This window comes from Apium graveolens, chromosome 7 (genome assembly GCF_009905375.1).
Source record: "Apium graveolens cultivar Ventura chromosome 7, ASM990537v1, whole genome shotgun sequence".
NCBI lineage: Eukaryota > Viridiplantae > Streptophyta > Magnoliopsida > Apiales > Apiaceae > Apium > Apium graveolens.
This window is the reverse complement of record NC_133653.1, coordinates 104,807,695-104,831,328: the sequence shown is the minus strand read 5'-3', so window position 1 is coordinate 104,831,328 and position 23,634 is coordinate 104,807,695. Positions and strand designations below refer to the sequence as shown.

The 23,634-nt window shown below is 32.2% G+C and overlaps 3 protein-coding genes and 1 long non-coding RNA gene across 4 annotated transcripts in view; 1 reads left to right on the top strand and 3 right to left on the bottom strand.

The window, feature by feature from the left end:
* The first annotated feature begins 1,240 nt into the window (after nucleotides 1-1,240).
* On the top strand, nucleotides 1,241-7,215 carry LOC141672564 (polyadenylate-binding protein-interacting protein 7-like). The gene is made up of 6 exons (XM_074479184.1): nucleotides 1,241-1,454; nucleotides 2,509-3,350; nucleotides 4,518-4,962; nucleotides 5,055-5,125; nucleotides 6,068-6,192; nucleotides 6,666-7,215. Exons 2-6 carry the CDS (start codon nucleotides 2,559-2,561, stop codon nucleotides 6,967-6,969), a joined length of 1,737 nt encoding a protein of 578 aa, XP_074335285.1. The 5' UTR covers nucleotides 1,241-1,454; nucleotides 2,509-2,558; the 3' UTR covers nucleotides 6,970-7,215.
* Nucleotides 7,216-14,853: 7,638 nt separating this feature from the next.
* Nucleotides 14,854-16,100, bottom strand: LOC141671149 (uncharacterized). The gene is made up of 3 exons (XR_012554972.1): nucleotides 15,643-16,100; nucleotides 15,404-15,525; nucleotides 14,854-15,053 (listed from the first exon to the last, which is right to left on the bottom strand). It is a non-coding gene; the product is annotated as an uncharacterized LOC141671149 (long non-coding RNA).
* Nucleotides 16,101-17,890: 1,790 nt separating this feature from the next.
* LOC141673934 (uncharacterized) lies at nucleotides 17,891-19,920 on the bottom strand. The gene is made up of 4 exons (XM_074480661.1): nucleotides 19,755-19,920; nucleotides 19,420-19,537; nucleotides 18,286-19,229; nucleotides 17,891-18,207 (listed from the first exon to the last, which is right to left on the bottom strand). Exons 1-4 carry the CDS (start codon nucleotides 19,918-19,920, stop codon nucleotides 17,891-17,893), a joined length of 1,545 nt encoding a protein of 514 aa, XP_074336762.1.
* A 9-nt stretch (nucleotides 19,921-19,929) lies between these two features.
* Nucleotides 19,930-23,634, bottom strand: part of LOC141673933 (uncharacterized) — a 12,277-nt gene continuing 8,572 nt past the window's right edge. Inside the window, exons 4-6 of the mRNA XM_074480660.1 lie at nucleotides 20,611-20,773; nucleotides 20,456-20,559; nucleotides 19,930-20,356 (exon numbers count right to left, since the gene is read on the bottom strand). Coding sequence (XP_074336761.1) covers nucleotides 19,930-20,356; nucleotides 20,456-20,559; nucleotides 20,611-20,773 — 694 coding nt within the window. The remainder of the gene's footprint in view (nucleotides 20,357-20,455; nucleotides 20,560-20,610; nucleotides 20,774-23,634) is intronic.

Below are 23,634 nucleotides of genomic sequence, written 5' to 3'. Positions count from 1 at the left end.
AATATAAGTACTGATATCCTTAAGTCCTGACTTCCAGTAAGTACTGATTTATCTTGTTTAAGTAAGATCTGAAAACTAAACATAAATCATATTAGCCATGACATTATCAAATATATCTAACAATATTTTCATTCCTTGTATTTTATTTTCACATCTATAATTTGCATAACTACTCGGTAAAATATTTAAAATGAGATAAATATTTTAAAACATTGTAATAATTTTAAATTGGTATTTAAGCTATTCAACCCTCATCCTAGCTTAAAATAGCCTTTTTATGGGACTTAACAAATCAATTTGAAAATTTATAACCGACCCATAAAAAATAAAAATGCAACCTAACCCTACCCATTGTTCGTTGGTTTGGCTCAATTTGATTTGGATTGAACGAGTTGTTAAAAATCATTCAAAATAAATAATTGTTCTAAAAATGTATTTATGATAAGAGACTATCGTGCATACATACGAGTCCAAAAATAAAATCACGTTATGTGTCATTTGAGAGTATTTTTGTATAAAAAATTGAATATTTATATCTTTATTCATTTGAAAAAAAATTAAAAAAAATTAGGCAACTACATTTTATAAGAGCGTTAAAGTGTGTGGCGAGCCCCCGCCCCCAATGTAAAGAATTAGGTGGGACGGAAGGAATATAATTAATATGCAACGACTTCAATATTGAACAACATATTGATATATTTATTTATTGCATTTATATGTTTCAGAATTTTCTAAGAGAGAAAAGAGGGGTTGTAGGAGAGTTCTTCCTTCGATTTTCTTTTGAGTTTTTAATGGACGCAATGACCAATGACCTGAATGAATTTTTTTTAGTTTGATGACCAAATTACAAGTTTTAAGCTAGTTGAGTGAACAAAATGCCGTTTAATCTGACTGTATGATGTATTTATTTAAGTCAAGTCACCAAAATTAGTTATCATTTCATCAAGTTTTTCACGAAATGTAACGGCGTGCGATCTTAATGAATTTTTTTAAAAATAAAATGATGTAATTAAAATTTTTTTAAGTTAAGTAACCCAACTATAAATTTTCGGTCACTTAACAAAATATCATTTAACGCGATCTTTGTTTTGGTTTTGGTTTGTAGGCCGCTCGAGGATTATAAGAAAAGAAAATGGTCAAATCGAGTGGCCAAGAGTTGATCAAAGTCAATTATGTATTTGTGGTAGCTAAAAATAAAATAAAAAAGAAGGAATAAAAGAATAAACCAAAACCAAAACCAAAAACCAAACAAAACAAAGTAGCCTGTCAGAAGAGAGAGTCTTTTATTACAGAAGGGATAGATACAGATACAGTAGGGCTAAAAATCTTTCCTTTTTTCACCTTGACTGTGTGAATATATATGACATGTAGTAGTTACATAAGCTTATCTTCTTTAGCAACGCCCTTTAAGCTTATGGATCCATTTTCGATTATAGACCTCCTTATCCTTAAAGGTATAAAGATTCAATCTTTTTCAAGAATTTGACCTTGTGCTTTCTGGGTTTTTCTTATTTTTACTTGTGCTTCAAGATTTTTGTTGTGGGTCAGATCTGTTAAGATCTAATTTATTTTTCATTAGTCAAGTTAAGTCAAAATCTAAGCTTGTTTTTTGTGCTTTAATCTTGTTTTTTTTTGGTGTGATATATTTTGGTGTTGTAATTTCACATTTTAGTGACGCTTAATTTTTGTTGAAGTGAACTAAAACATATATGTTGATTTGTTGTTATTAGTGCTATTTTAGTTTCTTTATCGCATTTTTATACACTTTACGTTGTGTTGAATCTTGTTTTGTTTTAGCTGGATTTGGGATTTGTTTGTGAAAAGTCTTTACTTGTTTAGTTGAATGATAAGCATTTTTTTCTGCTTAATGATTGTTGGTCACTAGGTTTTTAAGTTTCAGCCTTATGTGGTTAATGTAGTGCTAGTAACATGTTTAGTAAAAATGTTTTTTTTTTGTGCTGCAAAATGCTAATAGTTCTTGATAAACGATAAACCTCTTTGAGATAGCAGCACGAACCTGACTTACATTAAATTTGCTTTTGTTTTTCTAATGTTTTTTGTATTTATAACTTTGGGATTGTTCTTATGCATTGACACGTAGATGTCAGGTACTTCCATGAGTGTAAGTATTTTGTAAAGATTTTTCTGTCCAACAATTTTATGAAGACCTTTTTTATTTGGTTGATTGTTACAATTATTATGGCATTGGCCTATCATGCTTCCGTTTCAAGTTCATATAGATAACCTTGTTAACAACCAGGACTAAGGTCGCGAATTTGTACTTCTAAACAAGCATGCTATGTTATGCCAAATATTTTAAAGTCCGGAGTGCCTGAGACTGGGGCATGTGTTTGTTTTGAAAAGTTTATTCGAATCTGGGTAACCTTGCAAGCATTAGGTTGTGGTGGTGGATTATGTTAAAGAGTAGATTCCTATAATTTATATTTTATGAAAATAAATTTACCTGCAATCACCACTTTCTCTTTTTCTATTTGCTTAATTTTGTAGGTTTTGAATAACCAGAGAAGTTCATTTTACTTTACAAAGAATTTTTAAGAATGAGCCTGTACAATAATATGGCTCTAACCAGTGATAAAAGACCAAGCACTATAGGAAAGGTAACAAGTTTGAACCCAAATGCTGTGGAATTTGTTCCTTTTTCCCTCAGATCATCCCCTGCAAACACTACTGCAGTAGACGTGTCATCAATGTCTCCCCCTGCTGGAAATATACCTCTAAAAAAAACAGGAATGAATAGATCAGAATCAACAGTTTCAAATAAGTCTGATGAAGAGGCTCGACAGTATTGGAGCTGCCAGCTTCCCGACGATATCATTCCCGACTTCAATGTTGTTGGAGAGGATGATAGTATAGGAATTGATGACCTTCCATTCTCAGACTTATCCTTAATCGATGTCAATGAAAGAGCAAGGTTGCCTGGTGCTTCAACAGGCAGTAGCTTGATTTTAAAGGAACAGAATTTTTCTCCTCGCAGAATTAATGGTGCCAGCTATGCTGGTAAGATGGGATTTTCTGCTGCATCGTATGGAGATGCTCAATCATCAGTCAGTTATCAAACTGCAAGTACCAAACCTTGGGACAGGCAAACTATAAACAATGACTATCAGCTTAACAGTGTTAGCGAGGGCCCCTTATACAATCGAAATTCTGGTCTTGAGTTTCTAGATGAATTGTCGAGTGAGCAACATATGCTAGAGAATACAGATGTAAACCCTCTCGAGTATTTATCTTTACATTTCCCTGGTTTTGCCGCTGAAAGCCTTGCAGAGGTGTACTTAAGTAATGGGGGCGACTTGAACCTTACTGTTGAAATGCTTACTCAGCTAGAGGTATACTCATAATTTCTCTATTACGCTTTCATACATGTAAATATCTGGTTTTGTACTGTTTACTGTTTAGTACTTTCGAAGCATATGTTATCAATTTGGTTACTAGATTATATATTTTTTATACATTCCTCAACTCCAGAATTACGTCCAGAATTATAGTTTCGGCAAGCAATTTTCCCTGCTCAAATTAGATTCTTTCAGTGAAATAATCAAGTATAAATCTCATTGGTATAAATCCTCCTTTGCTTGTTGGGTGCTTATGTTCCAGTTGTATCTTTTCTCAAATCCCAAGGCTCCAACATTCTAATTACATTCCCAGATTTAAATTTTATCAATTATCATATGGTAATGCCTTAAGTTGAAAATTATTTAATTTGAATATGAACAATGGAAAGGTACATTTTTCAATGCAAACAAACAATGGTATTTACTCCCCTTAGACTTGCGATTGATATTTGAATGTAAGTAAGCTCTATGTTTGTCTAAAATTTTGATTTTCATTTAATTAGGTGCTCTTCTTTGTGAAAGTAATGTGCTTTAATGTATAGAGTTTCAGGTTGGTCTAACTTTCTATAGTAGCTAACTTGGTAAGAATTGAACAACCTTATTAGCCTACTACAAAATACAGTAGGACCTTAGGCGTAGTTTGGTTGGAAAAAATTGCATAGGTTATTCAAAAATCTTAAGGCTATGTACATATATTAGTTTGTCTAACCAGGAAACTGATCCATCCCATTCGAATGTTTTAGTCAATCATTGCAACCATTGTATAATGTTAACTTGCAGTATCTGAGACAAGTTATTGAGATGGAAAAAGATGGAAATTTTGGGTGTTTAAATCTCTTTCTGGTACATTTAAATTATGTGTATAAATGGTATGGCAGCATGGAACTTCAAGATTGTACTATTATGTTTTTAAATGTGTTGATACTATATATCAAGTATTTTCGTTCTTTTAGCACTTGAGCACTGGTTTCTCTATTATTTTCCAAAGCAGAGCTGAACTTTATTGGTGAAAACCACTTTTTTCCACATTGCTAGCTTTATTTGCAACTAGTATGTGATATTGCACCAGCATAATTTGTTGTTCTTAGTCTTTTACTCTAAATAATTTTGCACCTTCTTCTGTTTAGTAAATTTAACAGCAAATTTCATTATTAATTGTAGCTTCAAGTTGAAGGTGAATTTCATCAGAACCTCAACTTAAAGGCTGTGTCAGCTCCAAATCTTGGTGCACAAGATTTTCCTGCACTTGCAGAGGGCCACAGTGGTGCATCGAAATATTCTGCAGGCGAGTTCCAGCAAAGTGTCAATCCATATCGAGCTTCAGATAAGGAAAATCTTCTCTTCTTTAAATCTAGCTCTTCTATTCCATCAAGAGGGCCAGTAGATTTTGCTTCGGCTGTGAGAAAAATGGCTTCCCAGGATACTGGTATGTGGAAGTACGACAGAAACGGTGCTGCTGATGTGAGCATTGGTTCAAGTAGAAGTTCAAATGTTCTAGCTAGTGCTTATAATGACGCACAAGGGAGAGTCATTCATGGAGATAGGTTGCAGGGTCGAAGTTTGGCTCGTGCAGCTCCTGCATGGCTTGAAACGGGAGACGCAGTGGGTAATATTCTTGACACGAAAACCTTGCTTTTATTAATTTATGAGTGTGGCAGAATACGTTCCTGTACATGCTTAATTTTGTTGAGAATGCAGCAAATATGTATTCGGAAACACGGGAGGAAGCTCGTGACTATGCTCGTCTGCGTAATGTGTACTTTGAACAGGTGTGTCTAACAGTTTTTTTTGGCATAATATGTACTTTAAGCAGGTGCGTTATTTTTAAGGTCGCATTTACAGGCTTAAAGCAGAAAGCAAATGCTTTCTTTCCAGTCTATTTCCTGACAATCTTTTTTGTTTAATTGGTCAGTTTGAAGTTTGGTGTTAAGTACTTATTTGACAGTTTGAAGTTTGATGCCAAGTAGTTATTTAATTTATTAGATGTCCATCTCTTCTAAAACCTTATTAAGTCTCAAATGGATAGTTTATCTAATTCACTTGACAAGGGTTGCACTTTGTTCTGACCACATTTATTAAGTATAGCATGTAGACTTGGTATATTTGAAGTTGGCATGTCGAAAGTCTTTTAGTGGTCCTTAAACATCATTTTTTTCCACTTTCATATCGATATTCACCTATAATGAAGTATATTCTATAAATTGAAATGAATTACGTCAATGTTTTTTCTCTCCCTTGTTTTCTGAACCTTGGATAAGTGGTACTTCTAATATGGCTTTTCACTAGCTTGAGATGAGAATCTAATATCTTATATGTACAATCAGCTATAGGTATGCCCTTTTTATGCAATTGGTGCAGTGGTTAAGTTTAGTTTAAGTATGTCATGGAAGTGAAAGTAACTCATTAGTCTTTTGTACCTCTCTTAAGATTCAGATGAGTTTGAAAAGCCACTCAAGCTAAACAGACCACTTTGATTTTAATGGCAACCTTAAGCACAGTTCAGAGTTTCTTGAACTCCAATAAAGAGTATTTATTAAATAGGAGGTGTGTTGCATCTTTTGCCTATGTTGCACTGGCTTTGGTATATTTTTCCAATTGCTGCAAGGAACTGGTGAATATTTGGTCTATCATGTAAATTTCTATAACCTCTGTTTCTCGGAAATCTTGTTTCCAAGCTGTAGAATTTCACTTCTTAGCTTGTGTTAAATTAGGCTCGGCAAGCATACCTTGTCGGTAACAAGGCATTGGCTAAAGAACTGAGCATGAAAGGACAGCTGCACAACATGCAGATGAAGGCAGCTCATGCCAAAGCACAAGATTCTATTTATCGACAAAGGTTTGTTTGCTCAGTGCATTTCTAAATTATTTAGCTACGGGTGGATTTAGAAATTTACTTTGTTTGGTTTCTTTTTTCCATGTATTGTCATCATTTGTTGAGATGGAGTGGTAGTAGAATTAAGCATTTGCGAAACAAGTTAACATTATTGGAACTCAAATTGGGGGCACCGCCGATATTACAGGACAACAATATTCCAATCATTTGCTCAGCGGTCGAACTTAACTAATATTTTAAATTTATGATGGCATTATTAACATATTTCTGCAAGTGCGAGGAGTAATATAATTTTTATCCCATTGCTATTACCCTGATGATGGCGCACCGGTTTGTGCTCTTATATAAAGCATATGTTGGTAACTGAATGTGATTGTGGTACATTATTAGTTTCCTCCATTCTTAACAACAGAATTGCAATCATTTCCATCATTGTTTGCTGTAATGTATTTTGTTTTTTTTTACAATGGTGGCAGGAATCCTCTTGGTGTGGATATACAAGGGAATGGTAGAGGACAAGAGAGAGTAATAGACCTGCATGGGCTCCACGTGAGTGAAGCAATACATATATTGAAGCGTGATCTAGCAGTATTGAGAAGTGCAGCTAGGTCAGTAGATCAGCGCTGGCAGGTTTACATTTGTGTTGGAACAGGCCACCATACCAGAGGTTCTCGCACTCCGTCCAGACTTCCGACTGCTGTCCAACGCTACTTGCTTGAGGAAGAAGGCCTTGACTTCTCTGAACCCCAGCCAGGGCTGCTCCGAGTTGTGTTATACTGATCCAAGGAAGTTATAGGAAGTTTTTACACCATGGAAAAACAATTTTCAAAAAAAAAAAAAAACTTGTACATGGAAAGATAGTAAAAGTACGAAAACTGGGAAAAGTTTTAAAATGGAAAAGGCAGGAAAATGTATTATTTAGGTGATACTACAGTTGACCTTTTTGTAGCTGTTATGGTGATCAGGTTAGAAGATTAAATTTTCATTTTTGATGACTTTGTTAATACAATTATTTTGGCCCTCAAATGTAACTTGTATAAGTCATTTATAGCAATGATATCATGAAATGGTTGGAGATTATAAAATCTCAAAGCGCCCGTGGCATGCGTAGTGCAACTTGAATGCTGTAAGAATTTGTTGAATCATATTTGGTGGAAGTAAAACATGCATTACCAATATAACTGCTTAGATGCGAGAAGATTATATTAAAAATGGAAACTGAAATGATTCAATAGTGTATTCAGTCACGCCATGTGCATGTTTGTTTCGTCACATTTGGTCTTCATCGGCCTTAAATCACAAACGCGAGAGTCATCGGTCTGTTTGGCAAAAAAATATAATGGTCATGTTTGTGACTTATATGGTACTAGCTTATATCCCGTGTGATGTACGAGCTCCCGTTATTATTTAATTTTTTTTATTTATTCTTTCATATTATAATTTTGAAATATTTATATAAACATATAATAATTTTAAATTAATAACAAAAATAATATGATAACATGTGATCGTAGTTTAGTAGAATAAGTATACAATGTCCGCTAGTTTAAAAATTTAGTAGTTTAGCGGATATATATCACTATTTATTTAGTTTTTAATAATAAAATAAGTTGTGGTCGTAGTTTAATAGTATAAGTACTCTAAGTCTTGTAGTTTAACAATTTAGTAGTTTAGCGAATATATAACATTATTTATTTACTTTTTTAATAAATAAAATTAGGGAATAACCGTTTAACCAAATTATACCTCATTTCGGTTATTATAGTAGTAGTTTAGAGAATGTATAACACTATTTATTTACTTTTTTAATAAATAAAATTAGGGAATAACCGTTGAACCAAATTATAACCCATTCCGGTTATTATAGTATAGTATAGATATAAATAGACTGTGTATATTTACATGATCATACAATTCAATCTAATGCAAATTTTCAAAAATTCTCATACGTAAGAACAACCATATAGGTACATACGATGGAAAAAGAGAGCTTCTTGTGGAGAAGATGAAGTGATGGTAGTGAATGTGTGGATTAGATGGGGTGATTGTTAGGGGCTATTTGGTTTTCATTATCGCAAGCTTTCTTTTTTGTCTTATTTTGATGATGCGAATAAGATTTATATAGTGGATTGTTGATTGAAACTCATTCGTCAGATCTCGGCACGTGAGCACTATACGGCGGTGCTTGGAGTCTATATCACAGATCTGGCGGAATTGGTGGTGTAACAATGAACAATTGAATCAATAGAGCAGAGAGAGAGTGATCGGCGATGATATAGAGAGGAGTGAAAGAGGGGGGAAATATGGTTTGTGAAAATTGGGGGATTTTTTGTAGAACAGATGTGTTCAGGTGGGTAGTAAATTCAAAGCATTTAGTTTGGGGCGGGATCTTTAGGGGAAAGATTGAGGACTTACGACAACTATTTTTGGTCGATTTTTTACAGAATAGGTAAATTCCATGTGAAGAAAATCATGGGCGTAGGTATTGTCTTGCTTACTTTTACTTACTTTTATATATCATTATTTATCATTTTTTATTTTAGACACACATATTTGTGCACACACAAGACGGGGTTTTTTTAAGTAAACAGCCTCTTCATTTTTTAGAATGAGGGTAAGGCTGCGTACATTATACCCTCCTCAGACACTGTCATAGGCGGTATTATTGGGTACGATGATGATGGTGATGATATTTGTTTAAACTTTATTTTGGAAGGTGTTAACATAGTTTTTAGGAAGGTGTTAACCAACCTACCAAATGAAACCATGTTTCGCTTATAATAATATAGTATAGATAAGTAGAATGTTAAGAAATAGGTAATTTTGACTTTTCACATTCTCATTTCATTCTTAGTTTTTAATTTTTTTAATTTTTAAATTATACTAACTTAAAACTCTCGAGATATATAAAATATTTTTAAATAAAAAATATCAAAAATATTAACTTTTTAAACTTTTTTGTGATTTTGATATATTTTGAAAATATTTGCAAAAATATGGTATAAACAAAATCAATGAGATACTCAGTTAGTTGTATCGATTTTTTAAAAAAAACTGATAATATTTTTGCAAAAAATATTTTTGGAGGAATATTTCAAAAAAACTCTTTTCAATATTATATGTTTTTTTTAAAATTTATTGATGAAATTTTCAAGATATGAAATTTGTTCATTTAAAATTTTTAAATGATGGTTAGTTATCTTTTCCATTTTAATTTTTGTTTCACAAAAAGTATAACTTAAAAGTTATGATTTACCAAACACCCTATCAACTTATAAATAACTTATAAGTAAAATTATCCAAATACCTTAATAACTTATAAGTTAGAGGGTTCATATAACTTACGGGGCCAATGGTTAGCTTCCTGCATGTATTAGCGTTTTGTGAGACGAAACTAATTTTCAGTTGCCTTATCATTTCTCAGTCCATGCTGGCAACCCCTTCCCTCATGAGCTTCGTCTTCAAATTTTCCAACATCAAACCATACAGATGCATATTTCATTAGCTTCATGTTGGCAATTTTATAAGACTTCTTGTCCTGATCATCAAAACGATTTTAGTCAAAGATTTCACTTATCATTAGCATTAGCATTAGCATCACTATTTTGTGGGTCTCTGAGTCAACCATTAACATTTGGACATTTATATTTGTAAAAACAAAGTTAATCACCTTTGATTGTTGTTCAAAAAACAAACTTTTACTTTAATCGATTATTGCAATTTTTTTATTGTGTGCTATGTAATATTATATATGGTGAAGGCCTAAATGATCATCTGTTAATAATAACTAGTAATTTGCCCATACTACGCACACGGATTTTTTTTTTTTTACATTTTACATTTTTTTCTTTAACAATATGTACTTACAAATCATATATAATTTGTTATGACATTGACAAAGAGGATTCAGTAAAAGGATGGATTTTTCGGAAATTAAATGAATGATATTATATTACAGTTTCAGTATCATTTCGTTTTCAGTATCATACACATTAAACTGACAATATTTAGGCATCTCTATCTTAACTGGGCATATACTTCCAAAAATATACAAAATTTATAGTAAATAACATGAATGTAACTGATTAGTTGATTGATATGTTTGTAGTTTTGGAACACCGCACCATTGCATTCGGAAGTTTCTTAGTAGTATGTATGCTTAATACATGGTTGTGAGGCAAGAATATGGGTTTTATGGGTACCAGATCCCTGTTATACCTAGAGCTCCGAGATCTATAAGGGTAAGTTTACACTTTAGTTTGTATTATTTAATTATTTAATTATTAAGTAATAGTAATTGCCCATTGACCTGTTCTGTATATTGCTTGTAGAAGAGCAGTTTCTAAAAGAAATCACCGGATGTCGGGCAACTTTATGCATTTGAATTGCTGTAAGTGGTTACAGGAGAGCGAAAGTTCTGCCTCTAGTAATATAGCAGGAGGGAAAGTTTCGCTTGGTGTTAACGACGATGGCATAAAAAAGAAAAAAGTAGAGGAAAGAGTTGTGAGATCAGAGTGCCTTAATCAGTAAAGCTGTATAGAAAGTGTGTCTTGCACAAATATAATTGAATCATATTAGACAATGCTTCATGTTTTAAACTAAACAAAATATCACATTTGTCTGGACAATATCAAGATCTATGAACTTTGAATCAGGATTCACTCTCAGCTCTCCTCACACTCAAAGGACCAACCTCCTCTGGTAGAGTAGCAGAAATGAAAGAGTACCCCTGCCACACCTCCTCTGAAAGGATTCACATACTATTACAATAAGTCCCCGCACAAAACACACAAGCCTCGGTCTCACCTCCTCTTTTATTGTATATATTGGTATGTATAAGATATATTGCTAGATGATCAATATGTATTTATTGGACCTTACTTTATGCTATGAATGCAGGTTACTGGGAATGTCCAATTCAGTGACATGTTCCGAAAAATAAATATAGATGTAATCTACGATATTGAAGTAACTAAAAGATACTAACATAATTGAAACCAAATCACATATTGTGACCATTAGGAGTTCAAATAGGAGTTTAAATATAACAGAAGAAGGAGTCTGAAACTGAATTTAAAAGTTGCTTAAGAATAAAAAAGACTGTAAAATGATCTATTCAAATAGCAAGCAATTGTGAGCATTAAAATATCTTCAAAGAAGTTCCTGAGCTCACTTGCATACCTTGATTCATTTTTCCTGAAATTTTTAAAAAGTAACAACTAAATTCAAAATCAAGTATATAGATGAACAAACATACAAATATGATTATATATACATATACATAAGAATAATAATCTACATTTAATTTAAAATTAAAACTTAAAAAAGAAAATTAAAACAATTTAAGGCTAACTGTATTTTATGAATATATTGTACCCTTTTAATTTTCTTGCTGTTTGATTTTCCTTTGGTGCTTGATTTTCCAGTTCCTGGAGTTTCTCCACAACTTGATAAATCTAGGACACTCTGTCATGTAGTAAACCAATTAGAGGTAATCCCTAAACTAACTCTAAGTAAGAATAATAAATTTATAACTTATATTTTCTGAAATAGTATTGCGAAAAACTAAAGACATATTATATTTTTACTTCTGTGAATGTTGAAACAGAAGATGCAGGATGTTTGGCTCCTGATGGTGATGATAATTCGGAAATCTTGTAACATACATCAACTGCTTCAAAAATTTGACTCTTCAACGATACATTATCATCGTTTATCAGTATACTCAATGTAAGCTCCATTCCAGCAATATCCTTTAGCTTTTTAGGATACCCAGTTTGAGTATCAACCTACAAAATAATGTAATTTATCGTAAGTATAAACCGTGTCATTAAAATACTATTTAAATTTATTAAACCCATATATACCTTTGGATGATCAACAATCATCTTAGTGGTTGTCTGACCAACAATCCTCTTGACACATTTGTCAAGAAAAATAAAGTTCAATGCTTCAGTCTCATCGCCGACAAGTACTACTAACTTGAATCTATGTCATCATTCAAGAATAAATGAAATGTGTAGGTCCTATGAGTCTGTAGTTTGAGTCACATTATCTAAACCTTAGATTGCAGGATATGAGATTACTTTTTTTCAGGAACTTGCATAACATGTGCACAATTCGAACACTTGTATTTTCCTTAAAGTTTTATAGCTTCTCCGTAGCATTTGGTGCAACCAAGGTACCACCAATTATGTTCCTCTTCCACATTTGACACTTTTACTCGACAAAGAAAGGTTTTTTGCATACCAAACCAAAACATTAAAGTTATTAAAATTATTGATCTAATTTATTGCATACATTATTATTATCATTTGTCAAGGTTAACTTGTAACACCTTCAAATCAGCTGCAGTATTCTTCTCGATAAGTTCCTTCAGTGTTATAGTTTGTATAATGATAGGATTGCATGAAGTTTCAACAGGAGAAGGAATGATATTTTCGGGAGTACTTTTGTATCCTTCTTCCTCAATTCTTAAAAGACGTTAATTAGTGAAGTTAGTAAATCGTAAATACTAACTTATATAATAGATTACCATATAATAGATAAATTATATTACCGATTCCTCATCTCTTTCACAAAATCATTTTCCAGATTTAGATAAATTTTGGAAGATGGAAGAGTACTTATCTGAACAGAGCCTTAAGAATGTTTTCAAAAACAATAAAGCCATTAGTATTCGAACAAATAGCAAAAAAATATGACAAAGTAATGCACTCTATTAGACTATAAATCTATAATCCCACATACTCTCCCAGATCTGTAACTTTGTACTCGTAACAATTGCAATAATAGGACGATCCTTAATTTTCGCATACATTTCGTCAGTGGTCGCAGCAAGATCTCCCCATACACTAACCTTATTAGAGTACCTTTTCATGTGATGTCAAAATGTAATAAGTAACGTAATAAAAAATTGTACATAATTAAAACAAAGTGGTACATGCGGGAAATGCAAGAGAGTACCTTCCATCTGTAATTCTAAACTTTGTGATCTGCCTATTCCCAAACTTGGTCTCAATGGTTTTGACATTTTTGAAATCCTCTAGTACACCAATTATGTATGTGCATAGAATAAAACATATATATTAATCTTATCTTCGTATAAAAATTGTTACACTTCTTCAAATAATGGAGTATTTATGCATAAATATCTAACCTGTGGATAATTTTGGTTTTTTAACATTTTCATATCCAGACACCAGAGCAAACAATTCACTTAGATCAACAAACTCGAACTTATGATTTGGTATCATGAAGTCATCTTGATCAATTTTCTGATTGTAGTCGAGTTTGAGAAATTTATAATATACTCAGAACTTCTAGGCCTTAAAGTACCCATAGCCTCCTTAGTGTAGAAATTGGAAAATATGTAAAGACCTCCTTCCACCATGTCTTTCGATATAGAATTCCACTTGCTTGTGTAAACAAATGCATGTATGTGACAATTCTGTGTAAAGCCTTTATGTCATTAGTTTATAACTTAAAATGTAAATAAGTTATAGCAAAAAATACACTTATAAATGTATTGAGAAGAAATATAAGGGCAATGACTTAAGTTATTGATGATATCCTGAGAATGGAGTAAATGTACTTACATCTTCATCCAATAATATTAGATTATAACCCTTAAGCGGTTCTTTGGAATCTGCTGATGTTGATAGTGATGGCCACATTCTTGTTATCCGAACCTTTATTCTCCAAGATGTACGTGACGTATCAAGTGAAGACAGCGGATCAAACATTTTCTCGATGTAATCTGTAATGAAATCAATGAATATTAAAAACGTGTTCAAGTTAGGCTATACTGTCAACTTAGACATGTTGTTATGAATTGAATAAATGATGATGATAATGATGATGATAAAGACTGAAAGAATATTAAGGAGACTTACATATTTAAAAACCAGTTTTACTTCAATACAGTTTAACCGTTCTTCTGAGGACTTGCATATATGATAGAGAACTGAAAGCACGTACCTTGAATGATGGAGGTGATATCATCTTTAATGTACGTGACACATATCTATCAGTTTCAACTGTTTAAAATAATATACATTTTAATTTTGAAAATATTTGAACATCAATTAAGTTTTTCCAATATTCATCTTTAATGTACGTGACACATATCTATCAGTTTCAACTGTTTAAAATGATATACATTTTAATTTTAAAAATATTTGGACATCAATTAAGTTTTTCCAATATTTGGGAAAAAATTACACTTAATCACATTATATATCTTATTATATTTAAATGTATGTTTAAAGAAATACTTATACAATTGACACAATAAAGCATTTTTTCTATTAAAACTGATAAAATACGATTAAAATTTAATTTTTGAAATATAAATGAAATGGAGCTCCCACAATCAGTGCATGTCCACATTTGATATGAATTATACATATATTTTCTGCAACTTCTTTTATGAGTAAAATTTCTGAATTCGTATTTTTATTAACACGTAATTAAATAATATATACTGATAAAAAATCAAAAAATTATGATAAATTTTAAAGTTTAAGAAAATACAAAAATTAATTGAGATAATAAAGCATTTTAACATATCAGTACTGATAAAATACGAATGAGATTCATTTTTTTCAAGATACGTGATGTGCAATACTTGATAATTTTATTCTCAAATATGAAGTTCCTCTGTATAAATTGCAATAGTTTGACTGAAGATTTAAACTTTTATTCGTATTTTTTCATACAAAATTATTACAGCATATAACATTATATTTTAAAAAAAGACGAATTTAATTATTTAAATTAAAATCTTCAATCTTCAATCAAATAATCCAATACTTGACTTTTCTTCTCAAATTTGAAGGTCCTCTGCTTCATTGTTGATAATTCTGTAAAAAAAAATGAGCAAGCTTGTATCAAAATGTAAAAATTGATATAGAACAGAGTTTATAAAAGTTGTAGATATTATAACTATATCTTTCTCTCAAAATGTTAACAGCATCATGTGCAAGATTAACATAGAACTTAGAAGACGGAATAGAGGATATCGAAACTATATCTGAAAAAAATGTGTCAAATTTGTTTTTAATATAAAGAGGAAGATATGAAATTAAAATCAATTTTTTTTTAATATAAAGAGGAACATATGAAATTAAAAATTGTAGAGTATATGGTATCTTATATTACTTCACTATTTTATTTAAGACAATAAATGGATGATTAGATTAAAGGACTTTACTATGAAACACAGATAACTTGCAGCTTGCAAAAATCAAGATGGTAGGTTCATCAGCAACGCCTCCTATTAGTGGATGTATAATAGCAATCTGAGCATCCCATACAGAGACCTTTACAGAACACCTGTGTATAAAATATGATGTTGTTAAAAATATATTACTTGAATTTGGGCTACACATATTTTACTGGTCTAATAAATAGTCACGTATAAACTGTACGAAGACATTGTACTATTATTACCTTAAATCATCAAGCATGAAACGAATGCATGATTTTAGCCCGTACTTTGTCTGGATGTTTCTTATCGGCTCAATATTTGACACAATTCCAATGACATTTACATGGAATTATAAGTAAATGTTATAAAACATAACTTAATTAGTACCAAAATAAATATATATACTCGAATATTCACAAACCTTGAGAGAATGCAGGTGTCTGGTCGGGGTCCATGGAATACCCATAATCACATAATTCTGAAACACTCTTCAGTTCAAACTTGTGTAATGGTATAAACACAGGAGGCTGGACAATTTGATGGCCCGTTGTTATGTGGGTAAACAAAATTCTGATAGCGGAGGATACAGTTCTAAAAGATCCCGTCGCCTCCACTGCCATGAAATTCATAAACTCGTAACAGTGTCCCTCGTGAATGGTATTCTCCCACCAATGCCAAACTGATGTTTGTGCAAAAGCATGAACATGGTAATCCTGCATAGAGTAATAATAAAAATAAAAGTTCCTAAAATACGTCCATTTAGCCCATTTTAAAGTAGCTTTCTTTATGTAATTATGTGTCATATTTACCTCATTATCAAGGAATATCATATTCATACCAATGAAAGTGTTTCCTCCATCACCAAGTGAGCACCACATGCGAGAAACGCGAACTCTAATTTGCCAGAGAGTGTCTGATGTATCAAGTGCGCGTAGAGGATGGAAAACGTCTGTTTAAAAAGATTACAAAATGTTAATATTATAAATACAAATGATAGAAACTCACAAATGAGTATTCATATACAATATCAATATGATACAATTGAAGGACCGAGTATTTCAGTTCACTCCCTCACCCATGTATTGACAGAACGTTGTTACAGAGATAGTTCAATTTAAGTTAATATTTTAGCTCTGTAAAATGTGGAGATAAGTACAACTTGTACTTCTTTATATACTTATACAGATTCCCTCTAAGCCGGCTACATCATTCTCATTATAGGTTCATTTTGTTATTCTGGTAACTTGCAACTGATTTGCACAATTTTTGGATATATGATTCATAAGATATCTCCATTCATTAAGTCAGAGCATGACTCAGAGCATTGTAGGCGGTTTAAGACTTTTTCTACTCATAGCCTGTTATATAATAGTTATATATATATAAGATAACATGAAATGATTTAGTCAATATATCATGTAATATGTACAATTTTTACTGCATACCAGATTGCTTAATTAATGGTCTGATCAATAGCCCACATTATTAGCATATATAATCATATGAGTTGGCTCTGTTTATATGATCTTATTGATGAATATAATTTACTCTCAGGTGTTGTTAATAATTGGCGTGCAGGTCTCAAATCAATATAAACTAAATAGTGAGTACTAATAAACACGATTTTATGTAATTTTAACCTTTGCTCTTGTTTTGAACTTTTTCTTAACTTGTGATTATTATTTAATCTATAATTTGGATTTACCAAATTGTTATTATTTTTTTTGTAAATTAAATGAGTAAGATGTACTAAGCTATTGACTGATAATAAATATACCTTTAAATTTAAAATAATACGTGTAATTGCATTTTATTTGAAATTAAGAGAAACCATCAAAGTACTGATGTTTAATTGTCAATAACATGGAGATTATACAACACCTCATCAAAAATCAAATGAGATATTTGAGTTGGCTATTTATACACCTTATTAAAAATCAAATGAGAGGGTTGAGTTGGCTATTTATATAATCTCATTGATGAATATAAACTACTCTTGGATGTTGGTAATAATAGTTATGTATGCCTCAAATTAAAGTTAATTAAATGGCGAGTACTATTAAGCAAGATTCTTAAATTGTGATTATCAACTAATTTTTAATCCAAATTTACCTATTTGTTTTTCATTTCTTGGTAAATTAAATGGCTAACATATACTAAGCCATTAACTGATAACTAAAAAATACTTTAAAAATAAAATAATACTTGTAACTGCATTTTGGTTGAATTTATATTTAAATTACATTGTGAGTACTAATAGACAAGATCTTTGTAATTTTAACATTTTTTCTTGTTTTGAAATATTTCTTAACTTATGATTATTTTGTAATCTGCAATTTGGATGTACCGATATGCTTTCATTTTTAGTAAATTAAATGACTAACATGTACTAAGCTATTAACTGATAATTAAAAAATTACCTTTAAAATAAAATGATACTTGTAACCGTATTTTTGTTTCAAATTGAACAAACTACCACAGTACTCAAGTTTAATTGTCAATAACAGGGAGATTATAAAACACCTCGTCAAAAACAACATTAGCAGTAAATTGACTGGATTTTCCAGTTTCTTCTTCAATCAACACATGTAATCCTTCTGGAGACGTAACCCGAGAAACTGCAACATATAGATGGTCATGTGAGAATGGAGGACTTAGGAGAAATAAACCAACCTTATCTAAGGACTGGCCTTGACTTTTGTTAATGGTCATTGCAAAACAAATCTGCAGAGGAAATTGAATTCTTTTGAATACAAATGGGAAATCTGTATCTGTAGGCTTCATCTCAATTCTCGGGAAGAGGTGTTCTGTACCAGCATGAAATCCAGTTAAAATTATACATTCTACACTATTTTTCAAGCATCTTGTAAGTACCATTCATGTACCATTGCACAGACCCATGATCTGATTAAGGTTTCGCATCAACATCACGACTGCACCAAGTTTTAATTTCAGTTCATGTTTTGGAATATATGGCAAATTAATAGAATTTAAATATTCTACCGGGAAAAAAGATTCATAGTCATTATCCATACCATCACATTCATCGTCAATTGAATCTTGGCTAAGATAAGTATACGTTGTTCCTGGAATAAGAGCAAGCACCTGAGAATTAACTTGATCGACAATTGCATTTGTTGGTGTGAGAATTGCTCGTTCCCTCAAATAAGACTCTAAAGAGAACTTATTTACAAAATCCGGATAAGTAACATAAACGATGCTCTTCACAGAATCTGTAAAATTCTGAATGAGAAATTGGCTTGGAATCAATATCTCAGGATCTGAAAATATATTCTCTGGATGAATATTGTCAATTTTTCCATCTCCTACATTAAGAACCCATTTACTGAATTCAGCAATTCTCTGATTTTCTGCTTCTGTTTTTCCACGACCAAGCCGCATATTAGTCCGCAGCAAGAAAATTTTGCAAAAATTCCATAATTTAGATTGGTTGAGTGACGCATTGACTACTTTAGCCCTTGAAGCTTTAAGGATCACTGGTAAGATTTGGTGAAAATCACCACCAAATAAAATGGTTACACCACCAAATGGCTGAAATTTTTTCTGAGGATTAACCGCAGCCATAATATCACGAAAGGAACGATCTACAGATTCAAAATCATGGCGATGTTGCATTGGTGCCTCATCCCATATGACAAAAATTGTATTCTTTATTAATTCAGCAATATCTGATCCATGTTTAATGCCAGCTACTGAACAATGATCTAATTTGAGAGGAATGTGGAATCTGGAATGTGATGTTCTTCCTCCTGGTAATAGTGTAGCAGCAATTCCAGACGATGCAATGGGCAATACTATTTTACCTTCACTGCGCAAGCGACAACATAGTGTGTTCCAAAGAAAGGTTTTACCACATCCACCACTACCGTAGACAAAAAAAAAGGCGTTCGTTACTCGTATTTATTGATTGTAGCACAACATTATAGATTTCCAATTGCTCTGCATTTAAACATGAAAAGTATTTGTCATGCTCTTCCTTTATAAGATTTTTGTCATACCCAGTTTCTTCCTCGATCAAACGGTTAGTAGAATATTGCATGTAACTTTTCTCTGGAAATGGCATATCTGGATAGTTTTTCAAAGATTTTCCTATTCCATTAAGGAGCTTTTCAACCTCTGTAAAAAAATGATAAAATTTGTACTAAGTATATTAGAAATTGTCAAAATGAGATGGTCTTGTATTTAGTGATTCTGAAATAAAAATACAGAGTTTAAATATATACTGAGCATTGTGTGATTAAGGAAATACATTCAGAAATATATAGAATTTCATATGTCCAGTGACAAATTGTACGTTTCACTTTTTTATTAGTTTAAAATGACTGTGGTATACCTGCAAGCGCATAATTCTCCAGATCAAAATCATTGAGATTCAAATCTTGGTTTCCAGATTTATTTCGTATCAGATACAAAATATCTTCAGACAAAGGTTTCCAGTTTTCACTCCATAATTTCGCGGGATCTGCTACTGGGCAGTTATTCAATATAAACACAAACATCGAGCAAAGCTACTGTGGCATTGATGACTCTGCATTTTCTCTAAGGGCATAATGCCACTGGTTATCATCTTTAAGCATGCCAAGAACATCACACACTTCTTTATAAGTACCATAGACATGACGATCAAATGTTCTAAGATCCTTGAATGATGTTGCACCTTTACTACGTTGTAAAAGCATCCGAAGATAAAAAGAATCTCCTTGTGATGCATGCACCTCTGACAATCGACCAATGACCGTGCCTCTCTCCCTTTGTTTCCAACTACATTGTCCAGGCTGCCACGTAAAGCCTCTTGGGAATTCTTGATAAGTAAATTCTCGAGCATATGGAATGTTCTTGTTTGCAACAAACCAAGCCTCCAATTTACTCTTTCCATTAGATGCCTTGCTAGCAATTTCTTCAATATTATCTGTAATTTTGAAATTTACATTTTTTCTACCTTCATCATGAACAGGTAAACGTTCAACAGAAGGATATCGATAGTGAATATCGAAACCTAAAATCCTTCATGCTGCTTCTGAAGCACATACATACCTTCCATCAAGATAATGTCTAATCTCATCAATATTTTGAGGGGTTCTTGCAGCAGTTGCATTACCTTTTTTTCTTCGAATCAACATTGTAGCATTATCATGACCCTTCAAACAATATTTAAACAAATATTTTAGGGATCTTGAATTATTGCAGACCTCAAGGTTCATGTGACACTGTAATCGAAGCAACAGATCTTGATTATACGGAACAACAAATTGATTGTCCAGGTGTTGTTTACTTTTGAGCACAGTCCTGTTCATTTTCCTTCGATGATAAATAGGAAAGCCGCAATCATCAAAAAATGTATGACCATTATACCTGATTAAAAAATATAAAATAAATCGACTGCTAAATTAAATGATGATAATGTGATGAAGAATGAAGAATGTCAATTTTGCAAGTCTACTCTGTCTAAAAAAATAAAAATGATGCTTTACAAATAATTAAGGATTTTATGTCATATATCTATAATTTTTCCTTAATATAAATTGATTATATTATATTGAGATTCTCCGGCTGAATTGAATAGAGATTGTGCAGTCTGAATAGATGAATTTTACGAACACGCCACTCAGCAATATCTCAAAGATATGACATAAGTCAGGAACAATTTCATACATTTGGTCAATCTTTAAATATGGATTTACCTAATAACTATTAGACACGCCTTAGACTTGACAATCTTTTAGTTAAATAAACCGTGAAAGTTTAGTCGCGATAAACAGTGGAAATTGTGATTGTCTATGTCATAATCGTATATGATTATTGTGTTTAACTTCCTGCATTTGCAAACATTATCGCATCAATATTATAATGATGTCCTTCTCTCTCTATATTAGTAATTCTATATTAAATGTTCCAATCTTTCACAGGTAAATTAGACTCCACTTTTAAGAAAGACGGCTTAATGAATGGACGACCATGATTATAAGAATTTTGGTTTCATTCATGATAGTTTTAGGAGTTTGATTATCACCAATATGAATGAGTGTGTTAGTCCCTTAACAATATAGCAAGAATTACAGAAGGGGGGTTGAATGGAATTCTTTATCTTTTTCTTGAAATAAAAATATTCAACTTGATTATAGATATATATGTTTTGATTAGCACAATGCGGAATATAAACTTTAATGAATCAAAACAAGAGTAATTAAAAACAAGAGTCTTTAAAAACTTTCTGGTGGATTTAAACAATTCCACCAGAGATATATATTAATATATTGAGAGAACTCTGTGTGCAGAAATGCTCACAGCTGCTTTTACAAGATAGAAAAACTAAGAACACAGGAAATGCTAAAGATAGTGCTTACAAAGATTTCTCTGTGTTTGTTTCTAAGCTCACTTAGTTTTCTTAGTTGTTTTTATTTAGCTACTCTCTTGGTTTATATATCTATTACCAAGATTACAAAGTCAAAAGAACTGAATAAATATAAAATCTAACAGTCTTAATCTTTGCTGCTTTTCGTCCTCTATTACCCAGTTAATGGGCTTCCACAGTGTTTGTATCCAATCTCGACGGCTGTGTGTCAGCTTTCACTGTTCAACTGATGTTTGAATCTTGATATTATCATCCGTCGACTTTCAGATCATCCGTCGATGACTTACTTGATCATCCGTCGACTGCTATTTTGAACATCCGTTGAAAATCATTTGATCATCCGTCGAAGCTTTGTTAAGCATCCGTTGATAGCTATTTTGGCACTTGACTTCATTTCACTTATAAAGAATTACAAGACATTGCTTATGTACAGTTAATCAACCGATTCTGCATATCTAGTTAAAGTCAACATGACTTATATGCTACTACAGATTCTATACAAAGGTGCATACAACACTGTGCTACAAACTTATCATTATATAAGCTACTCACTCGATGGATAATAAATTACTCATCCGTCGGTACTTAAACTGAGTTATCCGTCGGGACTATAATTCTTATCCGTCGAGTGCTACATTATTTCACTAAGTAAAATCTACTTAGATGTTTTGTTTAGGTAATCATCAAGTGCACAACATATTCACAACAATCTCCCCCAATTTATGTCTACTGGAATTGTAGCCATAAATTAAGAGACACTTGATGATAACAAAACATCCTAAACATATATCTTTAAAGATAAGTAGATAAGACTGAAAGTGCTTCAATTTAAACAAGGTATACAAGGTTTGGCTCACAGTCAATTCAAGATGCTCCTCTAGCCTGAGCAGATTTTTCTAGTTTCTTGAAGGTCTGGATCTTCTTCCAAGCTTTCTGTTGTTTTCTTTAATTTGATTCTGGAGCTGTCTATGGAATTCTAATTCATCAGATTCTGAGAGATCTAACATTTCTTGTATTTCCAAAAGAGTCTCATTGCTAGAGATACTCAATTGGTCTTCTAGTCTGAAGAATCTTATCACACCCTTGTCATCCATGAATTCCATCAGCCAGTAGGGCCTTAGATGCACTCTTCTCCCTGTGTATGGGATGATAAGAGTTTTGGGTAGTGCATTTTTGGCTCTAACACTCCTTAGCTCTTCAATCTTCTTCAATACTAATCTTCTTGCAGTTACATTAAACCCAAAGTTTTTCTTGAAGGATGAATAGACTTTGATCAACACAGCTTGGCTTTCTTGAAGTATCCTGTGAAGAGGCCACTGAATCTCCCTTCCTCCTTTGTACTTGAATACTAACCTTTCAGGTAGGTTTCTGTATGCATCAATTGCCCTTACCTCATCCAGCTCCTCCAGATAAAGGTTTAGGTCTGAAAATTCCTTGATGTCACACAAGTACAAGTAGTCTTCCTTGTTGATCTTGGGTTGAGCTTTGACTACTGCCTTGGATTTGAGAGGTGACAACTTCACTTTCTTGACTGTCCTTGATTTTTTCCTTCTTGGCTTGGTGAGAATTGGCAAGTTGAAGTCAGGAATTGGTAATTTATCCCACTCTATTGGCTCATCCTTTGGCACAATAGGCTCTCCATGTATGTTCCTGTAGGGGTCTACCACCCTTATGTCTTCAAATACCACAAAGGGCTTTGATGCTTGAGTTTCATCTTTAGTGGATTCCATTGGAAATTGATCTTCCAATTCCTTGTTAACAATATCCAACTTTCTTTTTGTTCTTTTAGCCAATTCTTTCTTTCTTGGAGATTTCTTCTGTTCTTCAATCTTCTTCTTTGATCCAGTAGCTTGAGTGGTTG

Coding starts and splice junctions, on each gene's coding strand:
- LOC141672564 (XM_074479184.1), top strand. CDS start 2,559: ATGAGCCTGTACAATAATATGGCTCTAACCAGTGATAAAAGACCAAGC. Junction 3,351..4,517: donor AAATGCTTACTCAGCTAGAG/GTATACTCATAA, acceptor TATTAATTGTAG/CTTCAAGTTGAAGGTGAATT. Junction 6,193..6,665: donor GATTCTATTTATCGACAAAG/GTTTGTTTGCTC, acceptor CAATGGTGGCAG/GAATCCTCTTGGTGTGGATA.
- LOC141673934 (XM_074480661.1), bottom strand. CDS start 19,920: ATGTTTGTGTTTATATTGAATAACTGCCCAGTAGCAGATCCCGCGAAA. Junction 19,230..19,419: donor TTGATCGAGGAAGAAACTGG/GTATGACAAAAA, acceptor TCGCTTGCGCAG/TGAAGGTAAAATAGTATTGC. Junction 18,208..18,285: donor GATCATGGGTCTGTGCAATG/GTACATGAATGG, acceptor ATGCTGGTACAG/AACACCTCTTCCCGAGAATT.